Genomic DNA, 17,461 nt, shown 5'->3' on the forward strand with positions numbered 1-17,461 from the left:
GTTATGCCGTTTGGGGGATAGTCACCGAATGCGAATTTGTCATTGCTCATTTCTGTTCCAGCTGCTTTAAGTGTGCAAGTCTTGCGTCGTGCAAGAGTTCGTACCTATTTAAAAGACAACCTCGTGTCGAAGTCCAGTATTCAACGTGTCGAGGTAAAAAGTATATAATACCCATAAGATTAAATTAAAATATGATAATAAATAGGTACAATAATATTATTATTATTATTATTTATTTGTTTTCATTTAAAGTAGAAATGTATACATACATGTAAATTATTACAAATATATATACTTATTATAATTTGGCATTATATATAAATGATTGTCTCTGTAAGCTAGTCTTGTTGTGGAGACAAGGTTCTTAAAAATATCTCGTACATTTACTAAATAATTAAATTAACACATTATAAGTTCATCATTGTTAATTAAGTGAAAATAAGATATCATAAATATAAATTTTTAAATATTTTAGAATAACATAATAAATACAACAATTTGATTGGAAATTCATAGGCGTAAACTGGGGGGGGGGCCAAGGGGGGCCACTGCCCCCCCTAGAAAAAATTAGGAGAGGCAATGCCCCCTTTAATATTTTACATACCTTCTTCATTCATAAATACAAAAACAACTGTTTATAACTATTACTATACAGTATTTTTTTAAATCTCAATTTTCAATTTTAGTTTATCTACATTAGGTATGTTATTGAATAATTTTACATAGTAATGCGTTGCGGCTCATAGCCGTAGACACTCGGTCAGTAATTGTTCCACAGATTATATAGGTATATAATATATTATAACATGTAGTGGTTCGGTGAGTATAGCTCACAAAAAAAAGATTAAACAACACAAGCAGTGTTACCTCCAAAGGGAATTATGTGGTGGAGGTCGACTATATGTTGTTGAGCAGTGTTATCAAACAACGTCTTTATGAGATAGTGTGTTTTATCAATATAGTTTGAATTGTTATCACTTGTCTGTTATAAAATACTAATTAATACTACGTATGATGAGTTAAATCGTTAAATATTAGTAAGAAAAGAAATCGTTTAAGAGCCAATAATTAATCGTCATTTAATATAAATTTACAATTGAAAACAGTGAAGATGAACAAAAATATTAAGAATAAGGAGAAAACTTTGGATCATTTCTTCTCAGTATTACCGTCAAAACCAAATTCTAATTCAGGTAAATTCATTTTTCAAAAATGATGAAAAGTTAAATATACTTTCAACAATTTTAATAGTTGAATGAATTATTGATTCTATAGGTTTTAAAGATTTTGTAACAATGTATTTATATTTATTCTTATACTCACAACATATGAAATAATTGTACTTTTTCATTTAGATAAAATTGACTTAGACAGTCCACCAGATGATCCTCCAAATCACCAAATCACAGAAATTACTGGTATGAGTTATTAATAGCTTAGAACAATTAATCAATTATTTTTTAATATTTTTTATAATGTTATATAGAAAATACTTCTTCAAATCAAAAACAAGAATTAATAGAAACTACTGTTTTAAATACTGATAAGCTATTAAGTATGTTTTTATGTGAATAAAAATTATTTGTTCTTTTTGTGTTTTGTGTTAGCTGTTTGTGTTCAATGTTCATTATGGGATCATGTAATTCATAGTCTTTTAAATATTTTAAATTATGTATATTATGTATAGAAATAAGTGATTTATTTGTGCCATTATTTGTGTTATTATTTTAAGGTAATAAGTATTTACCTTATATTATATTTTAATGTTCTACACTTTAAGCTTTAAAAGTAAGTATTCAGTCTTTATTCATAATTATGTGTATGTATTTGTTATGTTCATAAATACAGTAATTAAAAATAGTTTGCTTTCGCTTAATTGTTTTGTAAATATGAATGTTTAATATACATAATTTATATTTATGTTTTATACAAATAATAATATAGTAATTATTACTTATTTATATTGTGGTTTTAAATTTTAATTATTTAATAGATGGAGATAATAGAGACCCTGCAAAAGGTTATGAAAATGCTAAGATGTTTCTCACACTTAATGAAGGTCCATTTCAACCAAAAAATGTATTGTATCCATTACATAATGGAAGAAAATTTCGGTAAATATGGTTTACACAATACAAATGGATTGAATATAGTATAGTTCTAGATTCTGCTTTTGCTTCTTTTGTAGAGCGTTTTATAATTCTAATAAAATGGACGATGCATTTACATGCAGAGGTTTTAGTAATTGGAAAAAAGCAATTGAAAAATTTAATAATCACCAAAAAAGTAGTATTCATTTAGAATCTTCGGTAAAAGTTGATGAATTTACAAAAAGTTTGCGTAAAAATAGTGGTACAATTGTAGATAAATTAGATTCTCAGTATAACAAGGTTATAGCAGAAAATCGACAATATTTAACAACTGTCTTACAAACTATTCTTTACTGCGCCAGACAGGGTATTGCGATACGTGGGCATAATGAACACAATGAAAGTGATAATCAAGGAAACTTCCTTGAACTTATGAAAATTCGAGCTGGTGATAACTGTATTATCAATCGATATTATGAACAAAAAGAAAAAACATTTCGTTATGTTAGCCCCGAGTATCAAAACAACTTTATAAATTTGATGGGTATAAATGTTTTATCTCAGATTATTGATAATGTTAAAAGTGCAGGAGTATACAGTGTTATAATGGACGAAACTCAAGATTTAAAAAAACACGAGCAAGTATCTATCGTTTTAAGGTATTGTGACAAACAATTAAATGTGTTGGAAAATTTTATTGGTTTTTACAAAACAAATAAAATGGATGGTGAAACCCTTTCATATTTATTAAAAAATACTTTGCAAGGTTTGGGCTTAAAAATCGAAAACATGAGAGGACAATGCTATGATGGAGCTGCCTCAATGCGTGGTTCTTATTCTGGAGTAGCTAAACGAATACAAGATGAAAATAAATTAGCTTTGCATGTCCATTGTTATGCACATATACTTAACTTGTGCGTAGTTGATGTTTGTGGAAAAGTAGCTCCAATTCGAAACATGTTTGGTACATTAAATAAAATATATACATTTATAGGCGCCTCTTCAAAAAGAAACTCGGTATTTGAGAAAGTTCAAAAAGAGTTAAATGTGTCAAATAGTACTCTTAAATCACTCAGTGATACGAGATGGAGTTGTCGAATTGAATCTATTCGTTCTGTTTTAACAAATTTTAATTCCATTATTTCTACCTTAGAACATATAAATGAAACAGACTCCATTCATGGATCTGATGCAAGTTCATTACTAAAAAATATTCAAGATTTTGAATTTATTTTCTGTTTGAAATTAATGAAACAAGTTCTTCAACTAACTAATAGTTTGTCAATACATTTTCAAAAAAAAAATGCTAATTACTCAAGTGTTGGAATTTTAACAAATGCTACTTTATTGGAACTAGAATCACTTCGAAATGATGATAGTTATAAACTTTTTTGGACTAAAACTGAACAGTTTGCTACTAAAGAGGATATCAGATTGCCAGATATTCCTAGAAAGAGAAAAATTCCCTCTAGATTTGGAGGTGGTGAAGCTACAACAATAAACAATATATCATCTTATTTCAAAGTCAGTATTTATTTTCCCGTTTTAGATATTATAATCAATGACATAAAAACCAAATTTGAGGAAAACAATATCACAATACTTAATGCACTTCAATGTTGTTTGAGCAACAAAAACTGCTCTAATGAAAATATCTTTGAAGTTTGTAACACATATGATATCATAATAGATGATTTTAAGGCAGAGTTAAAGTTATTTAGTAAAATGTGTTTATCAAGTGACATTTCTGAAAATTTTGAAAATCGTCTGAATTTTTTCTTGTCCAAGGACTTAATGGGCTCGTTTGAAAATATGTATAAGATTTTTAAAATATATTTATCGATTCCCATGAGTTCTGCTTCTAGTGAGCGTTCTTTTTCATCTTTACGTCGTCTCAAGACATTTACTAGAAATACTATAGGTCAAGAAAGACTATGTAACATAGCTATTTTAAATATAGAAAAGATGTATCCAATAAATTTTGACAAAATTATTGATCAGTTTAGTGCAGAATCAACCCAAAGAGGCAGAAGACTACAATTAATATAAATTTGTCATTTTGTTAAGTATAAAGTTAACTGTATACACCTATTTGCTTTTATATAGTCAGTTTTTTGTTAAGAAGTTATATAATATTAAAGTTTTCAATATTTTTAATGAATTTAAGTCTATTTATTTATTATTGATTTAATTCGTTACTAGCTAATAGCGATCTTCTACTAATATACAATAAAAGATAATGTTAACATATAAGTAATTAAAGGTAAGTAATATAACAATAACAATAATATATTGATCATATTATGTAACCACAGAATAGATGAAATAATATATTTGCCCCCCCCCCTTATAAAATTCCAAGTTACGCCCATGATGTACTTATAATTTTTTACACCGTGGGTGACCCTCCTCCCGTCCATACACTACGCAAGCCGTTGCCACTAACCCCGATATTAAAAATAGAAGCGCACATTAAGTGTTTACATAGGTACTACCGATTTATTGTTTTTTATTATATTTCAGTCTTTTTTTCTGCTAAGCGTATTTATATCGTAAGCACAATACAACTAGATTCAAAATAAATTAAAATTAAATAATTAATAAAAATAAATTGAGTTTTAACCTTTTAAAAAGGTTTGTTTTTTAATAATGTTTTATTGATCCCAATAAACTGGTAAAGTTGTATTCCGAAAATATAATATTATACAGAATTTTTCGTGTTCTCGCTTTTCTATATTTTTTATATTTTTATCAATTTTTATTGTTGTTGGATGTTCGACTCGAATTACATCAGATTCTTTTGACAAATGCTGTAAAAAATAAAAACATAAGTAAACTTTTTTCATAGAATTGCTTGTTATTAAGGCTGAATTAAGTAAAATTACCTTGGTAAAATGACAAATGGTTATTGTACATTCCCCATTTTGAAATTCATTTTCAATAATTTCTATAACTCTTGTCCAATTCAAATTATCTAAGCCACAACCAATGCGCGGAAGAGCAAGTTTCTTAATACCATGCTCTACAACCAGAGCATGTAAGGTTTTAATGGTAGCAGTTATGTTGTCATACGTTGGCTTATGGTTGCTTAGTTCTTTGGTTATGAGGTAAAAAATAAACCTTTGGTTTTCTTCCAAAACCACAACGCAGCCAACATCTTTTCTTTGATCCATGAGTTCGCCCACTCTCTTATAAGTGTTCCTAAATGATATTTTAAAATACATGAATTAAAAACATTAACAATATTTTATCAATTAAACTATGTTATTGACTAACTTGAAATATATAGCGATTCCAGCACTCATACGCAGCTCCATGAAGTTAGCCACCCAATGTGAAAATTTTTAATCCAAGCATTGTCAACAATTTGTTAGTTTTTGTAAGCACAAATTGGAATTTTGTAAGTTCAGCCGTTTTCAATTATCCACAAAAGTTTAAATCACGGCCAAATTCCTCGAAAATTAGCCGTTTGATCACTTCAACGTTTTTGACCCTGTCAAATTGTTCTGCGCGATTTGTAAGTATTTGTAAGTAAGAATTCAAAATTTGTAAGTCGTCCCCTCCCCTATTTATCCCCAGTAAGAAGTTTTCTATACCTACAATTGTATCTTAAATGTTAAAATTAAAACATACAAACAGTTGGTAAATTTGAATTAAATTATATATTTATATAATATCACTGTTTTACAAATTAAAGTTTACATGGAATTTTTAAAAATTTATTTTTCAGACATTATACATGTACATGTACCTATCATCTTAAAATCTAAATTGTATAAATTAGTGCACTAAAATAACGTGACACGCAGGTTCTTGCTACCGTCACTTTATTTTGCATGTCATTGTATGTCTCCCATGCTCCATCATTTCTTCGACAAACCGTGTAGTAGTGGCCAATAGTGTTTGGTGTTCCACTATAAGTGATGGCAGATCTTAATATTAATTTTGTTTTTTAAATTCATGACGATAGGTAAATCCATAATTGATGCTTTCATTAAATCGCAATCTATAAATATTTGTTTTCCAATGTCCACAGATAATTCGTTCTGATGAAAACAATTTCTGCATTTAATATTATCATGAAAATATTCTTTTAATTTTTCTTCCATCTCATTGAAGTTTTGTAAAACTAAATAGATTACTTTTTTTTTTATTGTTCCATTCAAAGCTACATTCACTGCATTTATAATTTTCCGTTACACTTTCAAGTCCTTCACATATTTTTTCATATGCTGTTGATATATTCCCTGCGCAGTTAATTGAAATCATATTGTTGACCAAAGTTTCAGACGGGCATATATTCTTGAGTAAATCAACACGTTCTAGTTTAAAACTCCTTGAGTATCCCTCGGTAACTAAGTATTTTACAATACGGTAAATAACCACGTAATTATGTACACTATCCAAGTGGTGACTGTAATCTTGGCTATCACAATATGCACATAAAATAGCTTGAATAATAGAGTCATATGGACAAGTATTTGTTAAAATTATGGACTAACCATTTAATTTTGTTCTTTTTGTTTTATTATGAATAAAAACAAAAATATAAATGTAACGTGAAGTTAAAATTAAAATAAATTGTAAGTGTAAATGTTTGCGCCGACGAGCCTTACTAAGGCGTACGCCGTTCGCTTAGTCCTCCGGACCGTAGTGAGGGGAATAATTTAAATGAATAACATATACTAGATAAATATAAATAACGTGAATAATATATTAAGTGACCTGTACTTAACAATACAATAAAAACAAATATTATATGCAATATTATATGATATGCATATAGTATATATATAATAAAAAGGGGAGACGGGGATCACCGCTCTGGACCTCCTGGATACTGACGGAGGTTGATCTGCTTCGCTGAACTGCTTCAGACCGGAACCACGTGGAACGCACGTACTGCCGTGTGAATAATCCGGGGAGCACCGTATCGGACAATATGTACCACGACTCGGCGATGAAGGAGCCCGAAAATAATAACAAGATGAGCGAAGAGCAGCAAAATAGCCTGATTGATGGCAATAAGTGTAAAACGCATACAACAAAATGGCGATCACCACAAGACGGAGCAGCCGTTACACAGAAAAATGTACAAGTCGAGCGTGACAAACGTACAAAATAGAATGACGAACGTCCGAACAACACGTTAACGGCGTTGTATTCGTTGTTGCCCGGAGCAGGGCGGCAGGCGAGTCAGTGTCGCCACCATTGCGAGTGACCTAGCGTGGTCACCGAACAAATGTCCAAACCCCGGGGACAATTTGTATGTGCAAAAAGGTCGAACAGTAAATTCGAATCAATAGACTATAATAATAATAATATGTACAGTATTAAAATTAGAATCATTTATTTTACGTGTTCGTTATCTTAAATATTCTGTACATTACGTTCTATTTTTATATTTAGTTATTTTATTTGTTATTGTTTTATTTTTATTTCAACATTGTGGTATTATTATTGGGTCCCTTACAAGATTGTATTATTCATTCTTTCATTTGAGAAGTGGACATCACTTGTGGTGGTACTCGCATTACAAATTTTTCAATTATATTTTTTCCACATTTAACAAGTTAACAGTTTTTTTATCAAGCATTTTAAAATATTTAAAGGTAAGTGTTATTGATTACAACATATATCTAGTTTTTAATAAATTGTTATGTTTTATTATGTTTATTTGTACTTTTATACCTTAATCTATCTTAATTAATGATGAAATCCAACAAAATAATCAAATTATATTTATGTTTTTGTTTATTTAATAGTTAGTTGTTTTAAGCCTTTTCTAGATAAATAAAATACTGATTTATTATTTTACCTATATAACATTTATGACTATTTATCTATTGGTTATTTATATGACATATTTGGACAAATTTATCTAGATACATTTGTTTTAAATTGTTATCAATTATTTTCCTTATAATTTTTTATCTCCAGTTTTAAAAAATATTATAATACACAGTTATTATATTAGATCAAAATAAAAATTATTCATTCATAAATAAAGTAAAGTATTAAATAAAATATAAAAAAAGTTTGTATCAAGTGAATTAATATTATGCAAATACAATATCTTAAATGTATGCTATAATATTATACATATGCTTTATAAATTATAATGATTAAAAATACTAGCGTTAGTGTTTGTTTACGTAATAATTATTTCGTAAATTTTTTTGGTTTATTACTATTATTGGTTATAAATACGGAATCACAATATAAAATATAATGATTCTTAAATCATGTTATAAAACTTTGTATGAAAGAATTTTGTTTTTTAAATAAAATCAATAATACGTTACAAAATTATCAGCAAAATATATACTATTGGTGAGCCAAGAAGTATACTTTTTAAGCATTATTTACCAAAAAAATTTTGGTGAGGCGCAGGTCAGGATTATACCTTTTTGTGCCTATGGTAAAAATTTTTAAAGCACCCTTAGATAAGTTGTTTTTTCTTACATCAACATTTTTAAAGTATTAAAATTTATTAGTTTACATCTATATTATATTTTATATTACATTGAGATACCTACATAATTGATTTATTTAAAAATATTGTTTTCGCTTTTAGCGAAGCTTATTTTTTGATATAATCTCATCAAAGTCAATAGATTCAAAAATATCTTTTTTTGATGATAACATCATTACCTAACCTATTTTCTTGTAATTAAGTAGGTGATTCTATAATTGTTTTAGATTCTGAATGGAGTGAAGAATAAATTGATTTTGTTATTATTCATAAAGTATAGTTCGTAGACAATTTAACATTTCAACAGTTATTTAGATTGGCATTTTCTTTATATGATTTAGTTTTGGCGTATTAAGGTCATTAAAAATTAAACGACATTTTGGCTTTTTCACCACCCAGTGAAAAATATATCCTAGGCTGATTATAATCATCTCCGTTCAGAATCGTTTTTCGTATACAGTGATACTTGTCATTGCATTCAAATTTAACACACCTTTATAGTGACCTAATTGATATCCGAGGTTCTCTCGATACCTACTGTGCAGTAGAGAGGACTCACTTGACCGACTTTTTTGTTTTGTTTTTATTATTTAAAACATTTTGATGATTAATTATATTTTTCCAAAAAGATAATTTATGGATAAAAAATATTGTTTTGATGAAAATATAAAGCATAAGAACATCTTATTTTTAAGATTTTAGATGCATATCAATCTGGTCTATTGTTATAACTTGTATCATGTAAAATTATAAATTATCACAAGTCTTAATAATAATATAATTATACACAAATGATTAAAAACGAAATTTAATAATTAGATTATGTAGGAAATAAATATATTAGATACTCGTATGTTCTTTTTTTGTTATCCCCTTTTTCACATGAACTATGCACTCCTTCATGATGTTTGGTTTAAAATATTATTAATATACTGTTTAAAATAGTATGTGCATTTTTAAGTTATTTTTAATTTTGTTTATGATAATCAAAAGTATCATAGAATACGCTCAAAGAAAATTATTACAATTTCGACTTTCATATTCGAACAAACTATTTTCGTTATTTCCAAACTAATTAAACCTGTAAATACCAGGAAACACCTACTTAATTTTTTCTCGTGTGTTTTAGATGGTTGGTAGAAAGTCTAAAATTGACAAAAATGATTTATTTGAACTTTTGAAAACTTTTAAGACCGAAATTGTCAACGCTTTGGGGAAAAGTACTGATCCACTATGGAAATCGCTATGTAGTAGATTAGATAACAAAATTTCATCATCCGGATTATATTTGATTATACAAAATAACCGCTATAATTGTCATGGAATTTTAGATCTTATTGAAAAAGAGGAACTTTCTGGATGTGATGATAGTGATGAGTCTACAGAACAGACTATACATCAGTCCAACAAGTGTGATTTAGAAAAAGACAAAACTTTGGTACTTGATTTTAATACTTGGTCGTCTTTGCTATCTCCTGATAAATCATCTTTGAAAAGTGGTTGGACTCATGTTTTTTTTGATCATATCACTTCACAACTTAAAACATCTTGTGTTTGGATGTTCAAAAGGCATGTATTAAATGCAACTGATCTTGGCTGTTATTTCAACTGTCAAGGTTATTGTGCAGAATGTAAAGCGTCTATAAATATTTGGTGCCCAAAAATACCTCAACATTTTGAAAACGTGACATTAAATTTAAAACTAGATAATGTAAATGAAAAAAAACATTCCTATTTAAAGAAAAGACCATTATCAGGAGCAAAGAGAGGAGAGATTTCAAAACGACTTTGTGATGGCAAAATGGCAGTTAATTGGAGGAGAGAAAACATTTCGAATATTTCGGGGAATTCAAGTAATCGTTGCCTTTATTCTTTAGATGTCTTAAGGAGGGCTAGACAAGATTTTAAAGAAAAAACTGAATTTAAAGATATTTCCCCAAAAATGTCAGGTGTAGATTCCTTACTTTACATGAAGTACAAAGAACATTTATACACGATAATTCATAAAATTGGATTGGATCCATTTTATGTATTTTATTGGACTCCTGCTCAAACTATAATATTTAATGAATACGTAAAAAATGAAAATATGAGTAAGTTATTCATTGATGCTACGGGGTCAATATGTCAAAGAATAGAACGACCCAATAACAATAAATCTTCTCATATATTTTTATACCAAGGTGTTATACATTCTGGAACACTCAGTGGCCAATTGCCTGTAACACAAATGCTATCGGAATGTCACAATATTAGTCAAATAACGTATTGGTTATCAGAATGGTCGGCTAATATCAAAATTCCAAAAATCATAGTATGTGACCATTCAATGGCATTGTTGGGAGCTATAGCTAGATCATTAGCAGGAGAAATAAACTTAAAAACTTACATGGATAAGTTATTTTTAGTAGTAATGTTTCAATCAAACTTGAATCTAAAAACATTCATTCGGATCGATTATGCACACGTAATGAAATTTTTGAGTAATTGGAAATGTTTTATTGGAAAGGAAACAACTGTGAAAAAATTCTATCTTAAGCTCATGTCCAGACTAATCATGTGCACTTCTTTGAAATCCGCTGAAAGCCTAATTGAAAATATTTTAATTACGTCAAATAGTATATTTGAAGGCCATGACGAAAAAAATAATGAACTTGCAAGTGAAACCGCAAAATTGTGTTTAAAACAATCAATAGCTGGAATGGATGAAATTTATGTATGTGATGATGAAGATAACGACCTGCTATTAACACAAGACATTTCTAATGATGGAAATGAAGATGGGTGTTTAAAAACATGGATTGACAGTATAAAGGAAAAATCTACTTTAAAATACGTTATTTCGTCAACTAATTCTATATATGAAAAAGATAATTTCCATTATTTACCTGACTTTTCTATCTCGTTGATCAAATTATTGAGGACCTACCCTTTATGGTCAGCAATAATGATTAAACATTTTAATATAAGTGAATTAACAGCATCATCATCTTCTGTAGAAAGCTACTTCAATGATTTAAAAAACAGAATTTTTCATAATGACAATCTTCCTTTACGTGTTGACAAATTTGTCTGTAAGCACATCAATGAAATAGATCAAATGTTAAAAATAGCAAAATATGATGAAATATTTACAAAAAAAAATAGAAAATCCGGATGAGACTGAAATAAAAATGGCTGAAGCAAATATTGATGAAGATGAAATATTAAAAAAACCAGTACTATTATCGGAACAAATTTCAAAAGATACTGGTGACAACAATGATGACTATCTTGACTTGGAGTACATTGCACCTTCAAAAGTTAAGGAAAACTGGAAGGGATTGGCTGATAAAAAAAAGAAGAGAACATCGTATTATGCTGCACCAAATCCCGAAATTATGCATATTGAACACAAGAAAAAAATTGAAATAGCATTAATAAAAAATGGAAATTTTGAAAACAAAACCAAAGGAACAAAATTAAATGGTGAGTCCATAATTTTAACAAATACTTGTCCATATGACTCTATTATTCAAGCTATTTCATGTGCATATTGTGATAGCCAAGATTACAGTCACCACTTGGATAGTGTACATAATTCCGTGGTTATTTACCGTATTGTAAAATACTTAGTTACCGAGGGATACTCAAGGAGTTTTAAACTAGAACGTGTTGATTTACTCAAGAATATATGCCCGTCTGAAACTTTGGTCAACAATATGATTTCAATTAACTGCGCAGGGAATATATCAACAGCATATGAAAAAATATGTGAAGGACTTGAAAGTGTAACGGAAAATTATAAATGCAGTGAATGTAGCTTTGAATGGAACAATAAAAAAAAAGTAATCTATTTAGTTTTACAAAACTTCAATGAGATGGAAGAAAAATTAAAAGAATATTTTCATGATAATATTAAATGCAGAAATTGTTTTCATCAGAACGAATTATCTGTGGACATTGGAAAACAAATATTTATAGATTGCGATTTAATGAAAGCATCAATTATGGATTTACCTATCGTCATGAATTTAAAAACAAAATTAATATTAAGATCTGCCATCACTTATAGTGGAACACCAAACACTATTGGCCACTACTACACGGTTTGTCGAAGAAATGATGGAGCATGGGAGACATACAATGACATGCAAAATAAAGTGACGGTAGCAAGAACCTGCGTGTCACGTTATTTTAGTGCACTAATTTATACAATTTAGATTTTAAGATGATAGGTACATGTACATGTATAATGTCTGAAAAATAAATTTTTAAAAATTCCATGTAAACTTTAATTTGTAAAACAGTGATATTATATAAATATATAATTTAATTCAAATTTACCAACTGTTTGTATGTTTTAATTTTAACATTTAAGATACAATTGTAGGTATAGAAAACTTCTTACTGGGGATAAATAGGGGAGGGGACGACTTACAAATTTTGAATTCTTGCTTACAAATACTTACAAATCGCGCAGCACAATTTGACAGGGTCAAAAACGTTGAAGTGATGAAACGGCTAATTTTCGCGGAATTTGGCCGTGATTTAAACTTTTGTGGATAATTGAAAACGGCTGAACTTACAAAATTCCAATTTGTGCTTACAAAAACTTACAAATGACTTACAAATTGTTGACAAAATTTGGATTAAAAATTTTCACATTGGGTGGCCAACTTCATGGAGCTTTCATACGCATATCTTTGGCTACACAATGTCCAATTGAAAATTCTCTTGGCATATCCAAAATACAACTATTTATTTCAACCAGTCTAGTACCTTGATTATGCGACCTATAAAAAAAACCAAAACAATTCATTTACAAAAAATAGCTTTTAGCCTGTTAATAAAAGTATTTACAAATTCCCTTTAAGAAATCTATCCAGACTTGGGTAAAATACTTTTTAAAAGTATTTTAAATATATATTCCAAATACTTTAAAAAAAAAGTATTCAGAATACATGTTTGAATACTTTATAATAATAATATTTCCAAATATTTTTTTTTAGTAGATTTAGATTTCAATGACAAAAATATATTGTTTTTTTAATTTATTGTTTAGAAATGAATATTATAATAATTTCGTTTTATTTATAGTTTATAGTTATATACAATTGCAAAAGCTTCAATGAAAAAAAAGATAACAAAATTATTAAATCATTTACTTTTCACATCAAAGTTAATAATGAATGTATAAGTGTAGATACACTTGCAAGTAAGATACCAAACTAAAATGTTTTTCCTGTTTTCTTTGAAACTAGGTTTCATATAAATAAAAAATCAAGAAAACATTTTTTTATCATAAAATAAATTAAATTAAATTAATTACTTTTTTGTAATGTTTTCTTGTTTTTCAGCTTCTGGTTCATCTACAAAAATAAAGTACAATTAATATCTGTTTACAAATTGAAAATCCTCAGATGATCTATTTACTGTCTAAATAATTAAATTTAAATTTATCTGTTAGCTCATCATGTAAAAGATTGTATTTAAAAAATATATATTATTTTATTTAGATAAATATTTAATAATTATATGTGTTCTACAGGGTAGGCGGAAAGAAGCCCCAAAAAATAAATACACCGATGAAAAAAGCCCAGAAATATAAATATAAATGTGAACACCTAATTGGTAATTAGTAATTACCATGTACCTATAGGCTATAACAAAATATAATAAAATATTATATATTATAATGAAAATAATAATTAATTGTATAAAATATAGATTTTAAATCTAACAAAAATATAATTATAAACACAATAGGTATTATGATATATTGTGTTATAAGTTATAAGTAAAAAACAGAAGTCTTAGGTATATACACATAGGTGTGCTCAGACTTCTGAGTCAGGTGTGGCTAAATTTAATCTGACCCCCCCCCCTCTGTCATGGCGACCCAAGAAAAAAATTGTAGAAATTTCCAATACAAATTACGAAGTAACCTTTTTGTTGGTGACTGGAAAATGTTAACAATCAGCCCTACCCGTGCGCACGCCTATGTACATTATATAAGCATATATACTACTATAACAGATAATTATAAATAGTAAAATATAATTGTTAATTGATAAGAGGCCAATATAGGTAATTTTTTAAAAGAAATATTTCTGTACTAAAATGTTTTTGCAACCTACAAGTGGGCGTCATAAACCTGTTCCGCTGCTGCAGCTTGCGGGGTGGCCTAATTTTGATTTTCCGGTTATCTGAAAAATAGATTTATCAATAAATTAAAAATATCTAACTAGTATTTTAACATAATAAATCTAATCAAATTATATTCAATTTTTGTTTAGATTTATACACTCCTAAAAATCATTAAAATACATACATTGCAATATATACCTACTAATGTTTATAAATATGTTGATTTCAATAAATAAAACAATAAACATTGAATAACGATTAGGATAAATGGTAATATTTTAATTACTTATAGGTAAATATATTTACCTATTAGGTATATGTAGTTGTTTATTAATGTTATGTTATATTAACTTTGAATTTTTGATATAGAAATTTTATACGATTAAGAATAAAAATTTTATTTATTAAAAATATTAATTATTTGTGATAAAAACATAATTATCGTAAATATCATCAATACCTTTTTTAAGGCGCCAATAGCATTTTGCAGCTTTGTGGCCTTTTTTGTGACAGGTGTGGCATTCTGTAATTAATTAAAATTTAAATGTTTTAATCAAAGTAGGTATATTATGTTAACTGAAATGAAATTAATTATCAAACGTACTGCCGTTAAACATATGCTGCTGCTGCAGCTGCTGGTACGGTTGCTGCTGCTGGTACGGTATATAATTAGCGGGAAACATCTAAAATAATTACATAAAAATTAAAAAAGCTTTAAAAGCCGTACAAGCAGCAGCAACCGTACCAGTAGTTGCCGTACCAGCAGCAGCTCATTATTAACTTTGATGTGAAAAGTAAATGATTTAATAATTTTGTTATCTTTTTTTTCATTGAAGCTTTTGCAATTGTATATAACTATAAACTATAAATAAAACGATATTATTATAATATTCATTTCTAAACAATAAATTAAAAAAACAATATATTTTTGTCATTGAAATCTAAATCTACTAAAAAAAAATATTTGGAAATATTATTATTATAAAGTATTCAAACATGTATTCTGAATACTTTTTTTTTAAAGTATTTGGAATATATATTTAAAATACTTTTAAAAAGTATTTTACCCAAGTCTGGATAGATTTCTTAAAGGGAATTTGTAAATACTTTTATTAACAGGCTAAAAGCTATTTTTTGTAAATGAATTGTTTTGGTTTTTTTTACAGGTCGCATAATCAAGGTACTAGACTGGTTGAAATAAATAGTTGTATTTTGGATATGCCAAGAGAATTTTCAATTGGACATTGTGTAGCCAAAGATATGCGTATGAGTGCTGGAATCGCTATATATTTCAAGTTAGTCAATAACATAGTTTAATTGATAAAATATTGTTAATGTTTTTAATTCATGTATTTTAAAATATCATTTAGGAACACTTATAAGAGAGTGGGCGAACTCATGGATCAAAGAAAAGATGTTGGCTGCGTTGTGGTTTTGGAAGAAAACCAAAGGTTTATTTTTTACCTCATAACCAAAGAACTAAGCAACCATAAGATAACGTATGACAACATAACTGCTACCATTAAAACCTTACATGCTCTGGTTGTAGAGCATGGTATTAAGAAACTTGCTCTTCCGCGCATTGGTTGTGGCTTAGATAATTTGAATTGGACAAGAGTTATAGAAATTATTGAAAATGAATTTCAAAATGGGGAATGTACAATAACCATTTGTCATTTTACCAAGGTAATTTTACTTAATTCAGCCTTAATAACAAGCAATTCTATGAAAAAAGTTTACTTATGTTTTTATTTTTTACAGCATTTGTCAAAAGAATCTGATGTAATTCGAGTCGAACATCCAACAACAATAAAAATTGATAAAAATATAAAAAATATAGAAAAGCGAGAACACGAAAAATTCTGTATAATATTATATTTTCGGAATACAACTTTACCAGTTTATTGGGATCAAAATTTTCAGTCTGTCAATGAAAAACACTGATTTAAGTCACAATATTATGAATACTGTCAGTCAGATCTTGAAGTTGGTCAGTGTTTGAAATACAACACAAAAGAAGATTACATATTTGTTATCATCACAAACAAAAATATAACAGATCATTTTTCATATCAAAACTTGGCAAAAGGACTTGTAAAAATGAAAAAAATGATTGGGGATGATCAGTACCACCTAACATTCATAATACACACACTGCGTATTCTTTCATTTGAAAGTCTCGTTAATCAAAAAATTGTATCTTTAATTCGTTCAACACTTTTAGACTTCACTCCATGTGTAATTCTTGAAATAGAAAGTAGTAAATACTAAAAGTATAGTAACTCTCAAAATGTATTGTTTACCTAATTTTTTCAAATTTATTGACAGTCATAGTTTCTTGTACTAAATTATTACCTAAAGTAGGACACCAGTAATGCCTAACATTTTTAATATTAACCAGACTCATCAATGTAAGTATACCAATAAATTTTTGTAAGTCCTCTGGAGTTATTTGGGTTGGATTAGATATATCATTTAGAACACTGTATTTGAGAGATTTGAAAAAATGTGATCTATCAAATCATTTGTAAAAAAATATTTAAATATTTGTAGAGGTGTTTCTATTTCAAGAATTTCTGCAGGTAAATTTGTGTTTCCTTGAAAATTACATGAAATGTTGGTCAAATTTCCTGATGACCATTTAACGTTTTTGACAACTATAGGTTTTTTATTTAATTTCTTACCTGTATTTATTGGAGATTGTGGAGGTTGAGGTTGATTTTGATTTCTACTACTTCTAGTTAGGAAATTTGAATTAAAAATATTA

General features: G+C 27.9%; 2 protein-coding genes and 1 pseudogene across 2 annotated transcripts; 2 read left to right on the top strand and 1 right to left on the bottom strand.

Moving 5' to 3' along the window:
• The first annotated feature begins 2,810 nt into the window (after positions 1-2,810).
• On the top strand, positions 2,811-4,139 carry LOC126553308 (zinc finger MYM-type protein 1-like). The gene has a single exon (XM_050208456.1). The coding sequence runs from the start codon at positions 2,811-2,813 to the stop codon at positions 4,137-4,139; it is 1,329 nt and encodes a 442-aa protein (XP_050064413.1).
• Positions 4,140-4,744: 605 nt separating this feature from the next.
• On the bottom strand, positions 4,745-15,377 carry LOC126553309 (ADP-ribose glycohydrolase OARD1-like). The gene is made up of 7 exons (XM_050208457.1): positions 15,299-15,377; positions 14,685-14,753; positions 13,877-13,916; positions 13,235-13,340; positions 5,367-5,401; positions 4,976-5,291; positions 4,745-4,900 (listed from the first exon to the last, which is right to left on the bottom strand). Exons 1-7 carry the CDS (start codon positions 15,375-15,377, stop codon positions 4,745-4,747), a joined length of 801 nt encoding a protein of 266 aa, XP_050064414.1.
• Positions 15,378-15,834: 457 nt separating this feature from the next.
• LOC126553310 (uncharacterized) lies at positions 15,835-16,965 on the top strand (annotated as a pseudogene).
• Positions 16,966-17,461: the final 496 nt, after the last annotated feature.

This window comes from Aphis gossypii, unplaced genomic scaffold, assembly GCF_020184175.1.
Source record: "Aphis gossypii isolate Hap1 unplaced genomic scaffold, ASM2018417v2 Contig00201, whole genome shotgun sequence".
NCBI lineage: Eukaryota > Metazoa > Arthropoda > Insecta > Hemiptera > Aphididae > Aphis > Aphis gossypii.